Source organism: Arachis duranensis, chromosome 8 (assembly GCF_000817695.3).
Source record: "Arachis duranensis cultivar V14167 chromosome 8, aradu.V14167.gnm2.J7QH, whole genome shotgun sequence".
In the NCBI taxonomy this organism is placed as follows: Eukaryota; Viridiplantae; Streptophyta; class Magnoliopsida; order Fabales; family Fabaceae; genus Arachis; species Arachis duranensis.
This window is the reverse complement of record NC_029779.3, coordinates 48,128,733-48,155,012: the sequence shown is the minus strand read 5'-3', so window position 1 is coordinate 48,155,012 and position 26,280 is coordinate 48,128,733. Positions and strand designations below refer to the sequence as shown.

The following is a 26,280-nucleotide window of genomic DNA, read 5'->3' as shown; positions in this document are numbered from 1 at the left end:
ACCCTTGCTCATTTAACACTACATCCGGGCACCGATGCAGCGGCTCTTGCTTTGACACCGTACTCGAGCCATACGACGCGTTACTTCCGGGTAACGACCTAGCTTTAGCGCAATAATGTCTTTGATTCATGTCATGGGGGGTTCGGCTATATTTTTACGTTGGTTGCCGAAGACCTAACACAACCCTCCTCCTTTATCCGGGCTTGGGACCGGCTATGTACCGCAAGTGTAACATAGGCGGAGTTATTTTTCTTACAATGTAAATGAAATATTTTCTATAGAACTAAGGAGAATGATAAATACATATATTGATGCATCCACAGTTGATTTTGTGGCTTTGGAACTTGTACTTGTTCTCCAGATTATCGACTTTGTTCTTGTACTGCTGTCATGTAAGATATTCCATTAATTTTTTAACTTTAACATCAGGGTGAGACTACGTTGAAGCTAAATGAAACTTTTTTGGATTCAAATAACACACTTTAAACTTTAAGGACCAAAACAGGATTATGCACAAATATAGGGGACCAATTTAGTACTTTATCATTTTCTTAAAATAATTCAAGTAAAATAATATAATTCTTAAATTCATAATTTTCTGAACAAAATTTCAAACAAGTCCCAAATTTTATAGAAATTTTGGTAGTACCTCCCCTAAAACTTGGACTTTGCCACTCTTTTCGAATCCCATCCAAATATTCCTCAAACTCCTTTAAATCATTTCTAAATCACACCAATTCCAATATCTCAAATCAATTTCAATTCTCAGAAATCATTTCCGATAAATCAACAATCCAAATCCAATGTCTCAAACCCTTTTTAACAACTCAGACTCATTTCCAATAGCAAACTATTTTAAAATCTCAAAAAATCAATTCGGCAACCACCAATTTAACAAAAATCATTCAATAACCTAAAGTATTCAATCTTCTCAAATAATCAATAATTCAACAACAAACAATTACAATGGTTCAAAGCAACTCAAATCAATCCATAAGACTTACGAAATCACAAAAATATATATTGCATTAATATCGATTTATAATAATTTTTGAAATAAAATGAGTTTAAGAAAAGCACCCATACCTCGTTCGTGACTCAATTACGTGACAAAACTCTGATTTCTCTTGGCCCGCAACGGTGGCAGCCGCATCCTCAGTTCTAACCCATTTTCGCAGCAATCACAGCAACTCTAATCGCAACATATAATAATCGAAACTCAATCTTATAGCAACTAACGCCACAAAACCTCAGCGACATATATCGAAATAGTAATAAAGAGCTTTTGGAGTAAAACAACTCACCGCAAAAAGAAAGGATGAACGAAGCGGCAGCAGCTCCGGCAGTGATTCCGGCTACACCTGCGCAATACATGGTGACCAGACGGTAGACCTGACGGTGGCAGAAGCTCGGCGCGGTGGCTGGCCCTCAGCAGCAGTGTGACAGCAGTAATTCCAACTCCTTGTCACGTGTCTCCCCCTTCGAAGCACCTTAACGACGCCGCGACAGCCTCTAACAATAGTAGTGGCAGCAAAGACACCAACAAAATCAGAATAGCGGAACAAAATAAAAATGGAACAAATTCAAGAAAGGAAGAAGCAGTTACCGGTGAATCTGGCCTGGTTTCGGCAATGGCGTTGGCAAGACTCCCCTTCGGCGGTGAGACGTGGCGACGATGGCGGCTTTGGCGACGACGACAAGGCATGGCGGTGGCTGCGCAACAACGAACGACGACGCAACACCGTCCTCTCTCACATGCGAACTCTCTTTCTCTCACTTGTGAGCTCGACGGCAGCGGCCATGGAAGCTCCTCGGACGGCGATAGATGCGTGAATGGCGGCGACAAGCTTCTGCTCGGCGAGCTCGACGGCGACTCGTACAGTGGCGGCATCTTCCCTCTCTCCATCGCGAGCTCTCCCGTTCATCTCGCACTCTCCCTCAATTGGCCCATTCGACGGTGACGGCGATGCCTCTCCTTCTTCGACGCGGCTGGACGGCAACGCGACATGGCGCGGCGAGGCAGCAGCCCTTCCACCTCCTCTGTTCTCTCTCGGATTCCTCTCTCTATTTCCCTTTTCTCCTATTCGCTCTCTCTCTCCCTTTGTTTCTTTCTTTCTTACTGTGTGCGTGTGTTGGGGTTGTGTGTGTGTTTAGGGAAGAAAAGGAAAGGAGGTTAGGTTAGAGTTTTGGAACTTTTTATCTTTTATATTGTATTACTAAGTGTGAAATCCTCCATGATGGACTAAACTATGTGTTAAACATTGCTATGCTTATTTACAAAACGTCATTGTATTTTTATAACTAAAATAATATTTTTTATTACAAAACGTCAGTGATGTTTTATTCTTTTATAATTAAAATCTTTTATTATAAAACGCCAATGACGTTTTGTGCTATTATCACAATTATGTAAAACACTAAAATAATAAAAAACTTTTGTATTTCACATTAAAATTAATCATATATAAATTTTTTAGCCTAGAATTTTGTGGGTGTATTTTGAAATTAGGGTGAGGTCAGGGTTAGGGTAGTTTAGTAATTTAAAAAAAATAGGGATAATAGAATAATTGAAAATCGATTTTAATTCAACAAAATTATATATAAAAATATTATTTGTTCATCAATTATAAATTATTTTTGAATAAATACTCTANTTATTAAATTACTAATTTTATAATTTAAATATAAAAGATTATCCACTAATGATAAAATTAGATAAAAATTTTAGTTTAATTATCAAAACTTGATTTAATTAGCTTTAATAAAATATTTTCTGAAATTAAAGTTTTTAATGAATAAATAAATTTAAATTAAAATTGACTCACAATAAAAATTTTCAAAAATTATGGGTCTTACAAAGGCTAACTATTGAATTTATTTGATAGATTTAAACTCTTTGTATTATCATCATTGAAATTTCAAATACTATTATAAAATTTTAGATATTTTTTATCTTATTGTTCTTAAATTATACATTATACCATGTATTTAAAGAGTTTCATCTTTTCTAAAATAAGTGTGACATTATATATATTTTTGGATACAAAGGGGTAATAAAGTTGAAATGGATAACAAAATTGATTATATAATAAGATACAAATTTTTAGAATTTCTAGTACAATTGACAAATTTTTAGTTTCAAAATAAATTTTTACTCTATTTTTTTATCTTTTATTTGATTTTTTATAATTTTTTCTTGATTTTCTTAATTAATTATGATTTTAATAATTCATGACAAATTTGTGTTTTGTAAAGAAAATTTATCAATCATAAAATACAGAAGACTTAACTAAAAAATTTAAAAAATATTGATTAAGCACAAAATAAAAAAATATGAATTGTGCTTTAATTATGTTGTAAAATACAAATTAGGGCTATTTAAAATTAGTTTTTTACCATTAATGTTAACTTAAATTATAATAAGGTAAAAGTAAAAGTTGTATATAATAATTTAATTTAATTATTTATACTACCAAAATTATTCTTTATTATATTCCATTCATTTTTATTTATTGGTAATCTTTAATTTTCTATTTTAAATAAAAATTTGAATGGATTGAATTGATTTTTTTCAAATTAGTTATATAATTGTGACATTTATTTTGCTCAGCAATATTTTTTAATTTATTTAATCCGATTGATCATCTCTTTCTTATTTTATGCTAATTTAATTAATTAAGTTAATAAAAGGTATTATGTTTATAAAAGGTATGTCATAGTTGTCTTGGTTCTGTTGTTATTGTGTTTATTAGACCACAGTTTTGAGAAATGTTTTTTTTGTTTTGAATTAAGTATCGGTTACGTGACGACGATGACGTACGTCTCATAAGGTCCTGGCACAATCGATGGACAAATGTTCATCTGTTGGAATTATTCGTGTTCCTCGTTGAGTTGGGTGGACGAGGATCATCTGTGGATACTGTCGACGATAGTCCGTTAAGTGGAGCTGTTAGACGAAATATTAGAAGGACGATGGTCGATCTAAATATGCCACCTGAAGGTAGTCAAGAGGGCTCTAACGTTGAAGTTGGTAATGCTGACATGATGGAAGATAATGTTGAAAGTCATGAGAGTTCTGCTATCAGGGATTCGATGATGGATCAGTATGAAATTAATCCCAATGATGGAGATGGTGCTGATAATGAACCAACAGAAATTCCTGATGATGGTGATGAGGAAGAAAAGATGAACTATTACGGTGACACACAAATCGCTCTGACACAGCCTGCCATTTCTCGACCATATGACCGGCCGAATCATTTCTCCGGGTTAAATCTTGATGCAATGACTTCAGATTGGCGTTTACCCACGGAAGTCTCGAAGAGGATCCAAGCAATGAGTTCGAGGTTGGACAACAATTTCAGAACAAGGAAGAAGTCATGTTGGCAATTAAGAGGTACAACATCAAGAGGGTTGTAGAGTATAAAATAGTAGAGTGACCAGTTGAGGTATAATGTACTGTGTATCTAGTTCAAGCCAGATTGTTCTTGGAGCACAGCATATCATATCACAGAAAGTAAGAAAAATGGAAGGTTAGGAGATACAATGGTCCTCATACTTGCATGCAAACATCCATGGACTAAGACCATCGTAGGTTGAATTCAAAGGTGATTGCTAAACACATTTTCACTGTTAGAAATAAGAGACCAATCTAAAGAAAGTGTTTTGTGTATTATTCAGTCTGAGAAAAAGTACAATGTACAAGGGGTATATATAGCTGCTAGAAGAATCAAAGTAAAAAAAGCATAGAATCTTACAATTAATATACAGATACGCTATATAAATACGAATGATACTAATTGATCTAATTTAATTCTAATTATTCTCTTAGCATCCCCCCTCAAACTCAAGTGGGAGCTAAGGATACCATCTTGAATTTGAATAACAGAGTCCGAAAATGAATCAGATGATGAGCCTTCGTGAAGATATCAACAGTCTGGTCCAGTGTGCCAACAGCGATGAGACTAACAGCATTAATAAGGATATGTTGCCGATCAAAGTGACAATCATTCTTAATATTTTTGGTGCATTCATGAAACACATCATTATAGGCAATCTGAATATCACTGCGGTTGTCACAAAAAACATCAGTTGGGGATGACTGAGGACACTACAAGAATATGACTGATTAGCTACCACAAAAAGAGTCATAAAATCATCGCTAATCTGACGCAACATATAATTTGTGACGGATTAGCTACCGCCTAGCAACTAATGCTTTCATTGCTAATTACAAATCGCAGATCAGTGAGGCAAACACAACGATCGCTAATTTCTCACATTCGGATTCCTGGCGGCGACGCGGCGACGGACTTCACGGCGAGATGACGGCGACGACATGAGTCTCGCAAAGATGACGACGAACGCAAGGTCAGTGGCTGGCGCGACGCTCCCTCTCTCATCCGCGAGCTCTCTCTTCCCTCTTCGCGAACGGCGGCGGCAACGGCGTCTGGAGGTGGCGGCGTGCTTCTCTGCTCCCTCAACTCCATGCTCTCTCTCTCCCTCGGATCTCCCTCCTGACGGCACAGCGGCGGCGACAGTGGCAGTGATGCCCACCGGCGCTGTCTCCCTCTTTTCCCCTTCTCCCTTTCCGCGACTCCCCTCTCTTCTCATCCTTTTCCTTCTTTCTTTCTTTCTTTCTTTCTTTTTCTTTCTTTCTTTGGTTTGAGGCTGCTGAGTATTGGATTTTGGGGAAGGAGGGTTAATGGCGGTGGGTAGTCTTAAGAAAGGTAGAAAAATTAGGGTTTTATTTTAATTTTAATCAAATTAGGATATAGAGTATTAATTAAAAACTGAATTTAATCTATTAAAATTATTTTTAAAATGTTATTTGATTATTAATTTATTAATTGACTTTTAATCAAATACTTTAATTTAAAATTAAAGATAATATAATTAATTTTCTTTGTTTATAAAATTAAAGTATTAAATTTTAGAATCTCAATTATTTAACTAAATTGTATAAAATTATTATTCCTTTACAACTGTTTAGCTGCATAATATAAATATAGAAAATTATTCGATAATTATAAAATTAAGTAAAATTTCTAATTTAATTGTCAAAACTTGATTTAATTACTTTTAATAAAATAATTTCTAAAAATAAAGTTTTTAATGAATAAATAAATTGAAATTAACTCATAATAATATTTTATATTTTTCCGAAAATTATGGGTCTTACAAGACATGTAACAGGAGCAAATGTCTCTTCATAGTCAATACCATACTCTTGCGTACAACCCTGAGCAACCAACCGTGCCTTATAATGGTAAATAGAACCATTAGAATTGGTCTTGATCTTGTATACCCATCTGCTTCCCACAATTTTTTGATTGGAAGGAGGATCAACCAAATCCCAAGTGTGTGCTTTTTCAAGTGTCTCTATTTCTTCCTACATTGCTTGTTGTCAATGTGGATTTGTGGAGGCTTCTCGGAATGACTCAGGTTCATGTTGATGAAGAATAGTAGAAAAATAATGATAATCAAGAAGATAAGGAGGTGTATTTCTTACTCTAGAATAACAAGTTGGAGGAGGAGGCATGACAGTAGGAGCAAGATCGTCGTTCGATATGGAATCATCGGGAGATGGAGAAGGCGGAAGAACAGGAGGCTGTGGAGGGTGACTCGAGATAGAACCTGTAGAATCATGACTAGGAAAAGATCAACATTGGGGTTAGTGAAAAATGATGACTGAGTAGGAGGAATAGACTCAAAGGATGAAGGAGAACAGAGAAAACATGTGATGCTCCCAGAAGACAACATGACGAGATATACGAATACATTTAGAGAGAGGATCCCAACAACGATAACCCTTATATTCAGTGTCATAACAAAAAAAATAACATATACGGGCCCGATGTTCAAGTTTACTATGTTCATGAGGCTGAAGAAGAACAAAACAGACACAACAAAAAACTTGAAGAGAACTATAATCTGGGGAGGTATGATAAAGAGCTCAAAGGGATTAACGTTACCAAGAACAGAAGAAGGGAGTCTATTGATAACATGAACAGTAGTAATAATAGCTTCACACCAAGTACACTCAGGACACGAATAAGAAAGAAGCATTGCACGGACAGAGTCAAGAATGTGACGATATTTGCGTTCAGCTCGGTCATTTTGTTGAGACGTACCAAGACAAGAAAACTCAGACAAAGTACCCCATTTTACAAGAAAGGTTAAGAGTTTGGAATCACGGTATTCCATAGCATTATCACGTCAAAAAACCTTAATGACCTTAGAAAACTGAGTTTTAATCATAGTAGCAAATTTAATATAGATGTGAGGTAACTCATGGCGATTAGTCATCAAATAAACTCATGTAAAACATGAATAATCATCAATGAAAACGACAAAGTATCGAGCTCCACCCATAGAAGCAGTGGGAGCCGGACCCCAAACATCAGAGTGAATGAGATCAAAAGGAGAACAACCATGAGAGGAATTATTGTGAAAAGATAAAGTAGGTTGTTTGGCAGTTTGACAAGAAATGCAATCAAAAGATTCATTTGGAACCTGACCCAAAACACCATGAGACACAAGAGGACCCAATTTTCCTAAGGAGGTATGGGCAAGACGTTGATGCCATAAGTGAAGGGTAGAGGGAGAAGAAGCAGCACAGAGATTTGGTACAGGAGAAATATAAAGATTCTCGAGTTCAAACAACCTTCCGACCTTACATTCAGTCCCAATGATTTGTCCCGTCCGAAGATCTTGTACATAACAACCAGAAACGGAAAAAGTGACATCAAAACCCAGATCAACAAGTTGACCAACAGAAATAAGAATAAATTTTATTTTGGAAATATAATAAGTACTAGGAAGATTAACAGTCGACTAGGAGATAGAACTCTTGTGTGTTGCATGATAGAGGGAACCATTTGCAGTATTGACAGAAGGTCCATTTGTAATGGTAGATAGAGACGAGAAAATATTATGCAACGGAGACATGTGATTAAAGTAACTTGAGTCAAAATACCATTTAGAATTACCTAGAGGGATCAAAAAAGCAACAGGGGTATTACCAGAAAGAGAGAGAAGATGCTGAAGAAGAGACGCAATATCAGATAGAGAGACAGGAGACGGGTTGAAAGGTGCAGAGGTGGTAGATTCAGTAGTAGCAGCAACAACAGAAGCAGGCACAATCTTGGAGAAGTTGGGACAAGGATGACACTTGACTGGATCAGAACGTGGTGGGCGAGTAGGACAGACAGTAATGAAATGTATCGAGAGCTTGCAATAATGGCAGAACAGCTGTGAACAATAGTAGCTAATATAACCTTTTTGGTGGCATGTGTGACATTCAACAGAAGGACAGTCGGAGAAGAGGTGCCTAGAACGGTTACATTTTCGACAGAATTTACCCTTTCTATCTGTGGCAGCAAAAACATCTGGCTTTTCCATGATAGTAGTCACAGAGATGAAAGAGAGGAGATAAAACGGCAATTTTGGAGCAGAAAATGAGAAATCGAAGTGCAGAATCGGAAAGAGCTTACCCAAAAATCTTAGAGAGGGTCCCACTTGTCTGCCACATTAGCACCACGTCAACAGCCACGTCAGCAGATGAAGGACACTTGGCATCGTCTGAGTGGAGCAAGAAGCCATGCCAGCCACGTCAGCTAGAGCGTAGGTCAGCAAGCGGATCGGGTCGGGTCGTGCACTGGTTCTTGGGATGCCTGGCGTTGCGACATGTGGAGGCTGCTGGACGGTTCAATTGGCACCAAGATCCAACGGTTCCTGAAGCGTCTGAAGAAGAAACAATGGAGGCGGGCAGCGAGGTTGCGGCGGCGCGTGAGGGCTCGTCCGGCGGCTTCAGGCAGCGATTCTGGCGGCGTTGGAATCTGGACGAAAAGACGAACACGATGGTGACAGCGGTGTCGAACCAAAGTGTCCAGAAGATCGAAAAATGAGACCAAAGAAGCACTGTCATAAGAGAAAAATAAGGGGACTATGAACAAATTTTCATGGAAAAAAAACCCTAAGCTCTTGATACCATGTTAGAAATAAGAGACCAATCTAAAGAAAGTATTTTGTGTATTATTTAGTCTGAGAAAAAGTACAATGTACAAGGGGTATATATAGCTGCTAGAAGAATCAAAGTAATAAAAGCATAGAATCCTACAATTAATATACAAATACGCTATATAAATACGAATGATACTAATTGATCTAATTTGATTCTAATTATTCTCTTAACATTCACAATGGTCAGAGCAGATTCAACAATCAACATCAGGATTCAGCAAGGAGGTGTGGAAAATCACTTCGGTTACAAGATGTCCTACAGAAAGATTTGACTTGCAAAGCAGAGAGTCATTGCTAGAATATATGGCGATTGGGAGGAGTCATACAACGAACTTCCTCGTTGGTTATTCGCTATGTAGATGTACTTGCCTGGTAATTATCATTTCATTGTCCTTAGTTATGTATAAAATCATCATCTATATGTGCTAACTGTTGATGGGTTTTAGGTACTTGGGTGCAACTTGTGACACAGCCTTGGCCTAGTTCAGTCGACACTATCATGTTTCATCGGATTTTTTGGACGTTTCCACCGTGCGTTGAGACTTTCAAGTATTGCAAGCCACTTATTTTCATTGATGACATCCGCTTATATGGTAAATACAGAGACACATTACTGATGGTCATTGCTCAAGATGGCAACGCAAACATTTTGCCTATTGAATTTGCCGTTGTTGAGGGTGAGATGAAGGAGGCTTGGTCGTTCTTTCTTTTGTATTTGCAGCAACATGTGACACCACAATCCAACATCTTAGTAATTTCAGATAGACACAAATCAATTAATGTTGTGCTAAACATCGAGGAAAATTTATGAAAACCACCTCATGCCTTCCAGGCATTTTGTATAAGACACATTGCTGCCAACTTCATGACTCACTTAAAAAATAAGGACTTGAAAAAGGTTCTGGTTAACGGAGCGTATTCGAAGTCGCATCAGAAGTTTGCTCATTATTTTGGCCGTCTGAGGGGCAAAAATATAGCAATCACAAACTGGCTTAAAGAAATGCCTCAGGCACATTAGGCACAATATGCGGATGAAGGTCGTTGGTTTGGTTACATGACAACAAACATCTTGGAGTGCATTCAACTCGAAGCACGTGAACATTATAAATATTTACCAGTTTGATCTGTCAAGGACTACATTCACGGTTGAAGACTTAACGGCAGTGCCTGGGTCCAGGCAACAAAATTACCAAGTGCTACTTGATGAGGGTAAGTGTGATTGTGGGTATTTTCAGGCACTTCATGTTCCTTGCCATCACGTTCTTGTAGCTTGCTCTGATGCACGACATGATTAGAAGTGGTATGTACATCCTGTGTATCGCATGGAGTCGGTCTTCAATGTTTACAAATCAGAGTTTCGATCCATAGGTCACGAGGATGATTGACCATCCTATGAAAGGGCTTGTATTTGTCTCAATCCTAGAATGATGAGAGTGAAGAGAGGTCGCCCCGTCAGCTCCAGATTTCATAACAACATGGATGAGGTTGAGTATAGCAGGGAGAAGAGGTGCGGTTTGGGTCATCAAGTTGGTCACACGCGTAGGACTTGTACCGCTCTTGATGGTGGAGGGCCATCATCTAGTTGACATTAGTGTTAAGTGTCGTTTTAGGGTGGATAACTTGTACCATGTAACCTGTTTGAACTTTGTTGTGAATTATAACAAAAGTAATATTTTCTAATAACTAACTGATTGTACATTACACATTTATAACAAAAGTAATCCTTAATCCCAGGAGAGCAGCAAACTGACGCAACCACCCAAATTGCGCTGACCATGCTCTTTAATCACCATCGATCCTGAGTCCCAGCTGGTAGGTCACGTCCTGCAGGGTGATAGTCATTTCTCTGCATGGTAGATGAAACGTGTGGGACTCAGGTCTCCACCTCTCTATCAACGCCGACAACAATGGCCAATAATGCTCGAACTCCACCATATACGCCACATGCTCAAACCCAGCTCGCCTAAGATATGGCCTAATTTGCTCAAGCGGGCGTCCCATCGAATTCTGTCTGATGCGCAAGATCTGAGGCGCCTACCGAACGGAAAAAAAATTAATAAAAGAGGGTCAACACATAAAATTACAAATTCAATGTTTGTTACAGTATAATAAACAAGAGTGATAAAAGTGTACCACTTGATCAATCTGTAAAGCGTATGCTCGTAGCCTAATAAACTCAGTTCCTTTCACGTTAACTAAATTTTTAAAAGACATATTTAAACCAACTAATTGTCTACCTTTTTTTTTACCAAAGATAGGGAGACTCGAACCCGCAACCTCTTAGATGAGTATGAAGAGACTATGCCATTTGAGTTATAACTCATTGACAACTAATTGTCTACCTTACATCTTAATCAGTTTATAAACTTACTAATTAAAATGTAAACCAACTACATGAGGCCATCAACTAACTCTATAAACATACTAATGAATAATAACTGAAAACTAAATTTTACTAATCATGTTTCTTTTTAATCTAATCTAACTAATTATTCCACTAATTACCATCTAACTCACAATTTAAACTAACTATTCTGACTAAACTAATTAACAATTAACTAATAACTTATACTAATTAACATGTTATAAACAGCAAACAGCAATTGTACTTAGAAACAATAATATAAAAAATCTAACTAACATATAAACAGTAAACAGTAACTCTAAATAACATGTAAACACTAAACAGTAATCCTAACTAACATGTAACAGTAAACAATAACTCTAACTAACATATAAACAATAACTCTGTCATTCTAACTAATATGTAAACAGTAAACAGTAACTCTAACTAACATGAAAACAGTAACTCTAATTAACATATTATATACTGACCTGAAACTGAGGATATAGTGGATAATGAACTTCACAACGTTGAAAGACAAAAAATCTCGTACACAAGAGTCTGAATTTCACAAGCAAAGGAGGAACAAAGTGAATTTGGAAGAGAGATTTTGAAAGAAAACGACAAAGTGAAATGGCTCCACGTTTATGTTTGTGTTTGGTTTTGCGTTAGAAGGAAAAGAAGCACGTTTGAGTGCATTGAACGCTTCCTCTTTTTGTTTGGATGCTTTTATTTCTTTAAACGTCAACGTTAGAATTGAATTTATTTTGTTTTATCAATTCTACCAGTTACTTCCTTGCTTGTAGTCCTTTAATATTCAAATATTTTAAATATATAATTATATTTTTTATTAAATTTTTACTTTTGATTTTTTATAGAAAAAATATTTTTGTTTGGCTTTGTTGAAAATTGTAAGTGTAATTCTTGTATATTAATTTATTATTATAATTTTGTTATAATATAAATTATTGATCCATTAAAAAGAACAAAATAAATAAAAAAACTAATTATAACTAAGAATAAAGTCATGAATAATTAAAATTTATAGTTTAAAATAGTATTAAATAAAAGAGTACTGAGAGTATTAAAAAAATTATAAGTAATATAATTTAATAAAGTATATTTTGATATATTTTTCATATATTATTTTTGCTTTTGATTGTAATTCAAACAATATTTACTTTACAATAATTCATTTTAATATTTACATACACTCTAACACAAACTTACTTTTCATCAAAATTAAGTTTACAAAATTAATTTTATACAAATTTTTATTTACAGACTAAAATCCAAACACACACTATATAGTGTGCCAAACTCACCTTGAAGTTCTAAAATATAAATATAGAGTTCGCCGGAGTGCGACGAACTTGCCCTAAATGGCTAAATCCCAACAAAATATGTATTTAAAAAATTAAAGTTGGAATGATGGATTTAAAAAAATAATTATTTTTTATTTTATTTTAGAAAAAAAACCCTTCAATTATATGTATTATAATTTACCTATATCAGTCTTTTAAATAAATGTGTATCCTATGATAAAAATAAAAAAGAAATTAAATAAATAAAAAAAAAAAACTGGGTGCACAACTGCACATCTCCAACATGAAAATATAAGCATGAAACAGTAACTGATCTCCATTAGTTGAGCTTGTGGAGTGGCTTGCTACACCTTCTCCACCGCAATTCTCTCCCTAATCTTATCCTGCTTCGCCGTCGCCATGAGCAACGATAATCCGAATCCCGAAAGGATGCTGACAATCCCGGTGAAGAAGACTGATCCGGTGGATCTCTACCGACCATTACGCGAGTTGGTAGCGAGAAAATACTCAGAGAGCGATGCAGAGAAAGTTGAAAGCGTTCTCGAAACCCTAAATAAATGCCGCAGTGACATGGTGGAGCGAGGGGACCTCTCCCTTCCCATGCAACGTGACTGCCTCATTCACTACTTCAAATGTCTTTGCATGGTGGAGCCACTCTTCACCGCTATCTCCTCCGACGCCATCATGTTTTTCTGGTACGACGCCTTCGAACCTGACTATATACGTGTGGATGGAGTCTCCTCCCAGCGCAACAGTATCCAATTGGAGAAGGCTGCTGTTCTCTTCAACCTTGGCGCCGTATGCAGCCAGATTGGAGCCTCTTGCGACCGCACCACCGTCCTTGGCCGTCACCTTGCAATCGAAGCCTTCAATGCCGCCGCCAATTTCTTCTTGAAACTCTGGAAGGTTTTTGCCAAGGACGTCTCCGCCAACCTCTTCGCCGAGAGTCTTCACTGCATCTTCTCCGCTCAGGCTTTGGAGCTCAATTTACAGCAACACCTCCACAACAACAACAACAGTTCGGCTCTCCAGAAACATCAATGTGCCGTTTCGTTTAAATCGGTCAGTCTTGCCTCTTGACTCTTGATTGATTTTACATTTTAGATTTTCAATAGGATGAGAAGATGATGAATTGATGACGATGATGATGAATTAGGTTTCTGAGCATTATCGGAGAGCGTATGATCTGATACAACGTGATTCGGTCTCCTCATTTGACCGAACCTGGATAGATCATCTTTACCAGAAGGTGAAATTCTTTGAGGAGGAGGCTCTTCAGAGGGCATCATCCATCCTACCCAAATCTCAGCTACCTAAAACATTCTCATTTGATCATGATGCAGAATCTGTCACTGGAAAATTAGTAAAAGGGATTTGCGCGCGCATGTACCAGTGGATACCCAAGCGAGAAGGAATATACCTTGACCTCATCCTTTCCGAGTACAGCCCTTTCAAGATTATGGAAGGTGGAAAGCTGGTGGCTAACCCATGGGACATGCCTCCTCCTTATCCAACAAATTTTTCAATCCCCTCATCTTCGTCTTCCACACATATTCTGGCATTTCCTTTGAAGAAGAGTAAGCCCTTGGACCTGTACGAGTCCCTGCGCAATTACTTTGTCCTCAAATACTCTGAAAGCGTGGCAAACAGATCAGAACGCTTTCTGGAAATGCTAAACAAATTGCGTAGTGAAATGCTGCGTGATGACCTCTCTCTACCCATGCGGCGTGACTTCCTCATCCGCTATTTGAAATGGCTTTGCATGATTGAGCCTTTGTTCCCTATGACAACCTCACTCAACCCACCTATCTTTGTTTGGTACAATGCCTTCTTCCCAAAAATGAAATCTTCTCAACACAACATCCATTTGGAGAAGGCCTCTGTTCTCTTCAACCTGGGAGCCCTTGGCTCCCAAATTGCTCACTCCTGCGATGTCACCACCATCCAAGGCCGGCGCATTGCCATAGACGCCTTACATGATGCTTCATATTGGTTCTTAGTACTAACGCATGAGGCTGAGAAGGCATCTGCCACTGACTTGTCAATAAGCTGCGCCCAGATGCTGCGCCAGTTAATAACCGCTCAGATTGCTTACTTGGAATGCGAGTTTCCTCATTCCCATTCCCATAGTGGTGGATCATCATTACCTAGTTATCCTGTATGTATCATCATCTAACTTTTCAGTTGATTTTTTCTTGATGATGTCAATATTGATTTGTTAAATTGTGTGATTGGGATGATGTAGGTCTCTCTGCTTTATCGGAAAATTCATGATCTGATGACATTTGGACCTTTAGCTGAGAAGCTTGTTCAATCCTCGATACCTCAATTTATTGAGTCGAAGATGAAAACCTGCCATGTTCAAACTGGTCCTTTTGATGTCACTGAACTATTTCTTTCAGGGTATTGTGAGGCTCAATCCCTGCTTGGAGATGGATGTCAAACACCATGCTTGGACTTTCTCTACGAGGTTGGCCCTTACAAGATTATGGATGGAATATTGTTTCCAATTTTAGAGGTAGTAACGTCGGCATTGAAGGAGATGAACTTGTCAGAGGACACTATAATAAAGAGACAAAGAACTGCATAAGGGCTTGCTATTTATACTGCTTGAAGTCATGCATCAAGTGCCTTGAGAAGGAATACAGAGGTCTTTGTAAAGTATAGCATCTTTTGTTTTTTCTAAAATTAGCTTTACTGTTTTCTTTTATTCAAAGTTTATATGTTTACTTATTCTGCTGAATTAAAACTATATACTTGCATGTTTGTATCATTTCATTTGTTCCCTTTCAGACTTTTATTTCTTCTTGAATTTTGTGGATCTCGAATGGATAAGTTGACTCATGAAAAAAGACATTTCCTTTGTATGTTTTTTATTTTATTCCTTCTATTCTTAGAATGTTTGTCTGTAGCATGCTGTGTTGCACTTATAAAAAATTGACATGGCATTTCTTTATTTGTACCGTATACACACATGTAAAGCTCAGTCATTTTTGCGTTATGGATATTTGCATCTCTGCTGAATATGAGGAGTAGCTAATGAAGGCTGTGGTGGAGAAGCTAATGAAGGTTATGGATATTTTATTGCAGATGAAGAAAATGAGAACAATGACTTAAGTTACTTGCTTTCCTTGTATATTTGTATTGGTAATAGTTGTGTTGTTTTATTTTAGACTTAAATTACTACTTTGATTCTTTCTTTGGAGTTCAATTAGAATCTAAGATTCCACTCTGTCATAAATCACATCTTATCAAAATTGTAAAGCAAGGCCATTGTTGTGCCATGAAGCACAGGAACATGAAGTGGGGACTTGATCTGGTTCTCCAATTTTTGTGATCTTTCTAGCAGGTTGAGTTCACAAATGAGCGTTATTGCCCTTCTGATGATCAGGTCTGGTGTACATGATATTTTTTGAACTTCTTTTCTCCGATCCAATTTTGTCACAAAGATATGCTTTATTATGTTCTGTTAGGATGCTTGAAACGTGATATTTAATTATTTATATAGAATTTTTCATGACAAGAGGGAATGTATTCGATGTAGCCAAAGGATTAACTATCATCGTTAGGATTTACTCAAAAGAGTGGACCCACACTTTCATTTTGATTACTTAATTCTTCTATTTTTAATTAGAATAATACTACACATTCAATTTTTTTTGTTAACAAAGTCCAATTAAATTGATATATAACAAAAATTAGTTATGACTTATGACTAGCATTATTTTAAATTTTATTATTTAATTTGATTGAATATAGTTTATAAAAAATTTTAGATGTGTAGTATTATTTTTTTTTTGGGTTAACGTAGCATTACTCTTTTAGTTATATTAAATACGAATATTCTAATACAAAATAATTGTTTAGTAGAAAAAAAAAAGCTGGATCATAACCTGGAGGATGATAGTTTGCTTTATTGGTAAAACGAATGTCTTAATACCCAAACATTATATAGAATGCGAAAAAAAAATACACAGAATTTAAGTTTTTAATATATTTGTTGAGTACTTAATAAAATAAAATATTTAACAGTCTAATAATAAACCTTTTACGAAAAACTACAATAATTTACTAAATTAATTGTGCACTAGTTAATATTACTTTTTCGAAAGCAAGAAAAATTGAGTATGCTGGTCTAAAAAAATACAAATTGGAGAGAGCAATGCCATAACAATAATAAAATCTAATAAAATGATACCTTCTATCTACCAATATGCAACAATTACTAATAAAGGCTACGATATCCGAGACATACAAATCACTGCAAATTAGTGAGGAATAAGAAAGAATATATTCAGTATTTACACATCAACAAACAAAATTACAAAGATAATATATTCACGGTTGTCCAATCCATTTGACCAAAAAAAAAAAAAGAACGAAAAGTTCATTCCTAAAGCTTGTTTAGTTTATGTCTGTGGTGATGTTACTGTGGTCTCCTGGGAGCTCATCTCCTCCAATGCGAATGTTACTGCCTCTAAGGTTGGCCACAAGATTTTCATCCTTAATCATGACAGGGCCAGCCTCGAAGAGAAGGTCCAAGCATGGTGGTTGACATCCCGCTGGAAACTCGTGTTGAGCCCCACAATGCCCTGAAAGAAATCGTACAGCCTTACAATATCCTGTAATAAATTCTTCAGTGACATCAATAGGTGCAAATTCATTATGGCAGGTTCTCAAATTAGACCCAAGATAATTAGGTATCAAGGATTTAACAGGACGAGTCTCAGCTAAAGGCCCCAATGCCGACAGTTCAAAAGCTTTCCGATAAAGCAGAGAAACCTACATCATCCCAATCAAACAATTTAACAAATCAAGATTGACAAAAATCAAATGTGCTAAGAAAAGATCAACTGAAAAGGTAGATGACGATTCATACAGGACATCCAACAGAATCTGATACAAAACGAGGTTGAGGAAACCTGCATTCCAAGTCAGCAATCTGAGCGGTTATTATCTCGCGCAGCATCTGGGTGCAGCTTATTGACAAGTCAATGGTGGCAGATGCCTTCTCAGCCTCATGCGTTAGTATTAAGAACTAATATGCAGCATCTTGTAAGGCGTTTATGGCAATCCGCTGGCCTTGGAGGGTGGTGAGATCGCAGGAGAGAGCAATGTGGGAGCCGAGGGCTCCCAGGTTGAAGAGAACAGAGGCCTTCTCCAAATGGATGTTGTGCTGAGAAGAGTTCTGTTGTGGGTTGAAGGCACTGTACCAAACAAAGATAGGTGGGTTGGGTGAGTTAGTCATGGGGAACAAAGGCTCAATCATGCAAAGGCATTTATAATAGCGGATGAGGCAGTCACGGCGCAAGGGTAGAGAGAGGTCATCACGCAGCATTTCACTACGCAATTTGTTTAGCAATTCGAGAAGGCCTTCTACTCTCTTTGCCACACTCTCGGAGTATTTGAGGACAAAGTAATTGCGCAAGGACTTGTAGAGGTCCAAGGGCTCACTCTTCTTCAAAGGCAATGCCAGAATATGTGACGAAGTTGAAGAGGAAGACGAGGGGATTGCGAAATTTGTTGGATAACGAGGAGGCATGTCCCATGGGTTAGCCACCAGCTTTCTACCATCGATAATGGGTGTCCTCGGAAAGGACGACGTCAAGGTACACTCCTTCTAGCTTGGGTATCCACAGGTCCAATCGCCTGCAAATCCCTCTAACTAATTTTTCAGAGACAGATTCTGCATCCTGATCAAGAAGAGCACACGATAACCTAGACGAGAATGGTGGTTCATGTAAATCATGTGCCAGGGATTTGGGTAGGATGGATGATCGCCTCTGACGTGCCTCCTCCCGAAAGAATTTGTCCTTCTTGTGAAGATGAGTTATCCAGGTTACCTCAAATGAGAGGACATGTTCGATTGCAGCCGGATCACCTAGTATCAGATTATACGCTCTCTTATAATGCTCAGAAACCTACATCATCGTATTAAAAATTAAAATGAAAAAATAAAAACGTAAATTCAATCTTGAGGCAAGACTGACCGATTCAAACAAAACGGCACATCGATGTTTTTCAAGAGCCGAACTGCTGTTGTTGTTTTGTTGTTGCTGTAATTTGAGCTCCAAAGCCTGAGCGTAGAAGAGGCAGTGAAGACTCTCGGCGAAGAGGGGAGTCAAGTCGAGGGTGGCGGAGACCTCCTCGGCGAGAACCGTCCAAAGTTTCAAGAAGAATCTGGCGGCGGCAATGAAGGCGTCCATTGCAAGGTGACGGCCAAGGGCGGTGGTGCGGTCGCAAGAGGCCCCAATCTGGCTGCATATGGCGCCAAGGTTGAAGAGAACTCCAATTGGATGCTGTTGCACTGAGAGGAGACCCCATCCTCATGCTCAGAGTAGAAGGCGTCGTACCAGACAAAGACGATGGCGTCGGAGTCCGCGTCGGAGGAGATGTCGGAGAAGAGTGGCTCAACCATGCAGAGGCATTTGAAGTAGTGGATGAGGCAGTCAAGCTGCATGGGAAGGGAGAGGTCCCCTCGCTCCACCATGTCGCTGCGGCATTTGTTTAGGGTTTCCAGAACGGTTTCAACTTTCTCTGCATTGCTTTCTGAGTATATTCTCGTTACCAACTTGCGTAACGGCCGGTACAGCTCCACCGGATCACTCTGCTTCACTGGGACTGCCAGCATCTCTTCCGGATTCGGGTTCAACTTCTTGTTGCTCATGGCGCCGGCGAATCAGGATAGGGTAGTATTAGGAATCAGAAAATCGATGAAAATCGGAATTTGATTTGTAAATTCCGCACCCTCTTTCACATTCCCAGAGCAACTGCGCGAGAAACACTGCTCGAATTGTAACATCCCTGCTTTGAATTGCACGTGGGACAGGCGAAACGTCTAAAATACCCTTTATAATCACCCTTAGTTTTATAGGAGCTGAGGTGTATCTATAAACTTGCCAATTCAGATCAGCAGACCAATGCGTTGATTACAACTATTTTTTCAGTAATTAACCACAAAATCTTCAAGGCTATCACCAATTCACCATATACCAAAACGCTCATGCAAATTCAGACTACTGATCACACTATTCAATTAAACCGTATCTTCAAAATTTTGGTTAATCCAATTTTTATAAGTAAATTATTATTTTGATCCTCAAAGATTCTATTTTTGATAAAATTAGCATTGAAAGAAAAAAATGATATTTTGAAGTGGTTCAAAAACAAAGGTGTTTTCCCAAAAAAAAAGACCAAAAATGAAGCTTTGAAGTTGACCAAAAACAAAAAGAACAGTTAATCGGGTATCACTCTTGAGTTCTACTGAGTTCAGAGTTTCAGACCATAAATGTTCACATGAGCCAAGAGAATTATGCGTCTCATATTTTTAATAGTAACAAACTTATGCATAATTAATTTAATTAAAAACCTATATGCTACAAAGAAAATAGTTAGCCTATTTGTTCTATATTCTTAAATTTAAGAATGAGAAGACAGAAGAAATTAAAATTTGTAGAAATCACAATCATCTCAGTCTTATACAAATAGAAAAATATTTAAAGAGTTACTTACTTGAACTGAGAGAATTATGTATCTCATAGCTTCAATTGTCAGAAAATTATGCATAACTAATTTTGGTTAAAAAATTAAGTGTTCTCTCGAAAATAGTAAGTGCATGTTTGGGCGCCATTATTTTGTTCAAAAAATATCTTTTCTCAATGAAAAAATATCTTTTTTTATTTTTTAATGTGTTTGGCAAATTTCTAATAGTAAAAGTAAAAGCACTAGTAAAATAAAAAAAATATCTTTTTTGAGAAATTGTAATTTACATCTTTTTTTAAAAGATCTTTTTTTTAAGAAAAAAAGATGTTTTTCATGTAATAAATAAACAAAAAAGTACTTTTATATTGTTATACCCAAACATAATTAATAGATGAAAAGACCTTTTTACATGAGATATCCAAACATAAAATTACTTTTACTTCTCTATAAGATCTTTTAAAAAAATATAACTTGAAAAAAGACCTTTTCTTAGAAGCTCATCCAAACAAGCCCTAAGTTTATTTGTCATTTACCCTTAAATCTAAGAATGAGAAGAGGAAAGAAATTAAAATTTGTAGATGTCACAATCAACTCAATGTTTATATCGAACAAAAAATAGGGAAAAAAAGGGCAAGAGTTAAGACATCAATCCAAAATCTAAGAATTGCTTACTGGGAAACTTGATTTCTAAGCTTGACAATAACATGCATGGCCGAGATTAAAAAGGAGAAAGAAAAAAAATCTAAATAGCATTGCTTCCTGTCACATGATTAATAGTTACATAGGAAGACAAAGAAGCAAGTATGCAAGCAATTGAAGTAATGAATGCTAGAAAGAAGCATAGAAGAAGCAACAAAGAACTCAAGGACACATAGGAGCATACCATAGACTCACCAAGCAATAAATTCAAGAAACACAGGGAACACAAAAAATGTTACAAATGTTGGTAGTAGGTTCTAAGGAAGACAAAGCACACAGAGATAACTCACTTCATCACATATCTAAAATTTCTTCAACCACCTAGTGGCTCTACCCATTGAAAAGAAAATGGCACTGAAGAAAATTTATTCGTGGTCCATTTGGAAAATGGCTTCACCTTAACATACCCAATTGTTGAGTCCGTTTCTGCTTTGCTTTCCTCATAATCAGGCTGGATCAGTAAAATCATCTTCTATATGGATTTTCTCCTTGTTGTAGCCCTCCCCTTCAGCATTTCTTTCACCCCAGTCCTCTGTGTTTTCTCATCTTCATCATCATCTCACAAAAATTCAAATTCAAATTCAAATGTAAATTTTATAGTTTCTATCACAAAATTGATTATTCTACAAATAAAATAATAATAATAAAAAGATTGTGCTACTGCTGCAAGACATGCATCAACAAAGTAAAAATAATCTTGTCCTCATGTTTGAATCCCAGCTACAATAGATGATCACCTTTGAGAAGATATTTTTTTCTTTACAGAGCTTAGTAACTGAATGTTTGTTTGTTTGATCAATTCTAACAATTCAACCACCCCAAAGAGCAAAAAGGGCAGAGAGCAAAATTCATTCTTGAGTACCATGAAAGGCATTAGCATATACTTTATTTTGTTTATAGACTATCTTCAATGCTTTCATAGATCATACAGAAGCCTATTAGGAAAGCATTCAGCTTTAATCATCAGAAGATTATGGTGACCAAGACATAGCCCAAAGGCAGGTCATATCCAAATGATGGGAAGTGCAAATTAAAAGATACTCTTGATGTTATGATGTTCCCAAAAAAAAAAAAGAAGATAACACAAGTAGGCAAGCTAGCATTTACAAAGATATCCAAATGCTATAGGTACCCCAGCATGGCCCTACTAAATAGTTACAAATGGCCATATATACATATAAATTGTTAAAATAAGTAATCATTGCAACATATTCTAGAATCAGATCAAGGAACTAAAGAAAATATATATTTCTTTCACTCTTGAATGAGAGACAACGGAAGCAATAAATCAATAAGGTTAATACAATTGTTGATACCGGCAGAGTTTTGCTTTACAAAATACAAGGGGAAAGACTAAGTGGGGAATCCCAAAAAATAGAAGAAATTATGTGCATCCACACACAATAAGATTGGATTTTATACATATAAAAAGAACTGACAAGAAAATTATTTAATATCAGATAAGAAATTCCTTTCTTTTTTGTTTTTTTACTTTGAATTTGGGACTACCCAAGTTCTCCTATAAACAGATCTCATCAGAAAAGAAATTACTCTACCAGATGACAACAAACAAATTTAATCATGACTAGTTTACCAACAATACAAAATGAGCAGTGACCCTTCAACCTTGTTAGGTAAGAAAACCGCAATGAACAATGCAGAACTCATCAATGGATCTAGTAGCAGCACATCAGGAAAATTGTGTAGATACAAACAATAAATTTTGAAGGATTTGAATAACAATAGAAGCAATAGTTTTGAACAAGAGTGATTAATTAATCTCAATTCTCAAACAAGAAAAGAACACGAGGAAATTTGTTATAATAAAGAATAAAACAACACAAAGATGTATTCTCTTCCACATTCCAAGCAAACGAAATGCCTAATCTATTATTTTCCAAAGGGAAAAATAGAAAATAAATTAGAGAAAGAGTGAGAGACTATTCCTTGTCACTGTTCTCAGTAATTTCACAACTGTTTTATTTCCAAAACAAGATCATTCACAATGATACTAGAAAGAAAATGAAAGCTTTCATGGCCAACCAGATGGAATTGCTTGCATATTTAGGAAAGAGTAATCAACCAAATTTTGGTTCAAAGGAAACACTTTAGTCTTCAGAAACTTTATTAAAAGTAATGGGAAGATCAATGTAAAAAATTTTGAAATAATAAAAATTTATTAAGACAAAAATATTTGATTCAAAATTTGTGGAGAACCAAGCAAAATATATATTATCGTTCTCTCTGTTATATCTCTAAAATAAAAGAAAACAATAAATCACTCTCTTTACTACCACATGTCACAAAATTTGATACCTTCTATCTGCCAATATGCAACAATAACTAATAAAGGCTACAACTACAAGATCAGAGGCATACAAATCACTACTAATTAGTGAGAAATAAGAAGGACTATATTCAGTATTCACACGTCAACAAACAAATATTCACACATTAACAAACAAAATTATGAGGATAATATATTCACAAATTTTGTTCTAGGCTTCTAGCATCAACAAACAAAATTCCAATATCCAATTTAAAAATGAAAATAAACAGGTAATTCCTAAAGCTTGTTCAGTTTTGGTCTATGGCCATGTTACTGTGGTCTCCTGGGAGCTCATCTCCTCCAATGCGAATGTCACTGCCACTAAGGTTGGCCACAAGATTTCCATCCTTAATCATGACAGGGCCAGTCTTGGAGAGAAGGTCCAAGCATGGTGGTTGACATCCCACTGGAATACGATACCCTGTAAGAAATTGTGCAGCCTTACAATACCCTACAAGAAATTGTTCAGTGACATCACTAGGAGCAAATTCAATAAGGCAGGTTCTCATAATCAACAGAAGATGTTGAGCTATCAAGGATTGAACACGAGTCTCAGCTAAAGGCCCCAATGTCGACATGTCAAAAGCTTTCCGATAAAGCACAAAAACCTACATTATCCCAATCAAACAATTCAAGAAATCAAGATTGACAAAAATAAAATGCGCTAAGAAAAGATCAACCGAAAAGGTAGATGACGATTCATACAGGACATCCAGCAGAAACTGATACATAACGGGGATGAGGAAAATTGCATTCCAAGTCAGCAACCTGCGTGCTTATTATCTCGTGCAGCATCTGGGTGCAGCTTATTGACAAGTCAATGGTGGCAGATGCCTTCTCAGCCTCATGCGTTACTAATAAGAACCAATATGAAGCATCATGCAAGGCGTCTATGGCAATGCGCTGGCCTTGGATGGTGGTGAGATCGCAGGAGAGAGCAATGTGGGAGCCGAGGGCTCCCAGGTTGAAGAGAACAGAGGCCTTCTCCAAATGGATGTTGTGCTGAGAAGAGTTCTGTTGTGGGTTGAAGGCATTGTACCAAACAAAGATAGGTGGGTTGGATGAGGAAGTCATGGGGAACAAAGGCTCAATCATGCAAAGGCATTTGTAATAGAGGATGAGGCAGTCACGGCGCAAGGGTAGAGAGAGGTCATCACGCAGCATTTCACTACGCAATTTGTTTAGCAATTCGAGAAGGCCTTCTACACTCTTTGCCACACTCTCAGAGTATTTGAGGACAAAGTAATTGCGCAAGGACTCGTAGAGGTCCAACGGCTCACTCTTCTTCAAAGGCAACGGCTCACTCGTAGAGGTCATCATCATCATCATATTGAAAATCTAAAATAAAAAAAAAATGTAAAATCAGTCTAGGGGCAAAACTGACCGATTGAAACGAAACGGCACATCTATATTTTTCGAAAGCCGAACTGCTGTTGTCTTTGAGTTGTTGCTGTGATTTGAGCTCCAAAGCCTGAGCGGAGAAGAGGCAGTGAAGACTCTCGACGAAGAGGAGAGTCAAGTCGAGGGTGGCGGAGACGTCCTTGACGAGATCCTTCCAGAGTTTCAAGAAGAATATGGCGGCAGCATTGAAGGCGTCCATTGCAAGATGACGGCCAAGGGCGGTGGTGCGGTCGGAAGAGGCCCCAATCTGGCTGCATACGGCGCCAAGGTTGAAGACAACAGCAGCCATCTCCAATTGGATGCTGTTGGGCTGCGAGCTGACTTCATTATTATGCTCAGAGTAGAAGGCGTCGTACCAGACAAAGTTGATAAGTTCGGAATCGGCGTCGGAGGAGATAGCGGTGAAGAGTGGCTCAACCATGCAGAGGCATTTGAAGTAGTGGATGAGGCAGTCACGTTGCATGGGAAGGGAGAGGTCCCCCCGCTCCACCATGTCGCTGCGGCATTTGTTTAGGGTTTCGAGAACGCTTTCAACTTTCTGTGCATCGCTCTCTGAGTATTTTCTACGGTCGGTACAGCTCCACCGGATCAGTCTTCTTCACTGGGATTGCCAGCACCCTTTCCGGATTCGAGTTCGGGTTCGGATTCGGGTTCGGGTTCAGCAACCTCTGATCATTGTTGCTCATTAGGAATCAGAAAACGGAAGAAAATGGGAATTGGATTTGTAAATTCTGCAATCTGCAGACTTGAGGGGAATCAGGCAAGTGGCAACTGCGCGAGAAAGACGACTCCAATTGTAACTGAACTGGATTGCTTTGAATTGCACGTGGGACAGGCGAAACGTCTAAAATACCCTTTATAACAGTCATTAATATTCAGAGCAATAGACCAATAAAATACCCTTTTTCGTCTTTCTAAGTTGTCCAAGAACAACTTATTTCTGTCTGTTTAATAAAACGGGCCTAAAGACGCACCGTTGATTGGATAATCATTCTTTAAGATTATTTTCTTATTTTATTTTTCAGCTTTGGTCCTAATTTTTTTTGGTAATAGCTTTGGTCTAAATTTTTAAAAGAATAGCATGCTCCAATAATGTTTAGGTGGACCTTTTATTAATAGTTTTTTACATGGATCATATCAGGCCCAAAAAGAACACTTGTTTGTATCTGAGTTTATTACTTTGACGTTGACCAAGACCAAAAATGAAGCTTTGAAGTTGACCAAAAAAAAGGGTATCGCTCTTGAGTTCTCCTTAGTTCAGAGTTTCAGTTCAGACCACAAATGTTCACATGACAGCCATAATTTATTTTACTTTTCTCTTTATTTTCAGAATTTTTTAAGTAATTAAGTCTTAAAAAAATTTTAACCCTAAATCCTAAACCCTAAATCTTAAATCCTAAATAAAAGAAAAATAAAAAAATGAGAACATTTTATTATTAATATAATTCTAAAAATCATACTAAATTAGCTAGTTTGACACAATAAACAAATTAGTTGATTTCAAGGTATAAATCTTTTAGCAATAAATCTATCAAAAACCAAAAAAACAATTAATCGATTGAATCGGTACGATCTTTTAGCGGTTAATATGATTAAAATAATAAATTACACAAAATTTTAAAGAAATATAATTTTATACATAAATATATCATTTCACTATATCCAATTTAATCCTG

General features: G+C 36.9%; 3 protein-coding genes and 1 long non-coding RNA gene across 6 annotated transcripts in view; 1 reads left to right on the top strand and 3 right to left on the bottom strand.

Annotated features, from left to right (window-relative positions):
* LOC107463541 (uncharacterized) overlaps nucleotides 1-2,137 on the bottom strand; it is a 6,241-nt gene extending 4,104 nt beyond the window's left edge. The window contains exons 1-3 of one of the 2 annotated variants that reach the window (XR_002367032.2): nucleotides 1,607-2,137; nucleotides 1,305-1,510; nucleotides 1,087-1,192 (exon numbers count right to left, since the gene is read on the bottom strand). This is a non-coding gene — a long non-coding RNA (uncharacterized LOC107463541). Of the gene's footprint in view, nucleotides 1-391; nucleotides 1,193-1,304; nucleotides 1,511-1,606 lie in introns of those variants that run through there. The other variant, XR_008001924.1, reaches the window with a different exon arrangement.
* An 11,233-nt stretch (nucleotides 2,138-13,370) lies between these two features.
* On the top strand, nucleotides 13,371-15,442 carry LOC107463441 (uncharacterized). The gene is made up of 3 exons (XM_016082236.3): nucleotides 13,371-13,755; nucleotides 13,850-14,851; nucleotides 14,939-15,442. Exons 1-3 carry the CDS (start codon nucleotides 13,378-13,380, stop codon nucleotides 15,281-15,283), a joined length of 1,725 nt encoding a protein of 574 aa, XP_015937722.2. The 5' UTR covers nucleotides 13,371-13,377; the 3' UTR covers nucleotides 15,284-15,442.
* Nucleotides 15,443-17,067: 1,625 nt separating this feature from the next.
* On the bottom strand, nucleotides 17,068-23,018 carry LOC107463571 (uncharacterized). Of its 2 annotated transcripts, none has more exons than XM_016082380.3 (3): nucleotides 22,501-23,018; nucleotides 17,573-17,701; nucleotides 17,068-17,475 (listed from the first exon to the last, which is right to left on the bottom strand). In XM_016082380.3, the coding sequence occupies exons 1-3, from the start codon at nucleotides 22,540-22,542 to the stop codon at nucleotides 17,098-17,100; spliced, it is 549 nt and encodes a 182-aa protein (XP_015937866.2). In that variant the 5' UTR covers nucleotides 22,543-23,018; the 3' UTR covers nucleotides 17,068-17,097. The 2 variants fall into 2 exon arrangements, with proteins under 2 accessions (XP_015937866.2, XP_052108513.1); XM_052252553.1 differs by lacking the exon at nucleotides 22,501-23,018 and adding an exon at nucleotides 18,684-18,974 and having other exon boundaries at nucleotides 17,573-18,614.
* Nucleotides 23,019-23,028: 10 nt separating this feature from the next.
* On the bottom strand, nucleotides 23,029-25,097 carry LOC107463439 (uncharacterized). The gene is made up of 3 exons (XM_016082234.3): nucleotides 24,588-25,097; nucleotides 23,909-24,502; nucleotides 23,029-23,811 (listed from the first exon to the last, which is right to left on the bottom strand). The coding sequence occupies exons 1-3, from the start codon at nucleotides 25,095-25,097 to the stop codon at nucleotides 23,452-23,454; spliced, it is 1,464 nt and encodes a 487-aa protein (XP_015937720.1). The 3' UTR covers nucleotides 23,029-23,451.
* Between the last annotated feature and the right edge of the window lie 1,183 nt (nucleotides 25,098-26,280).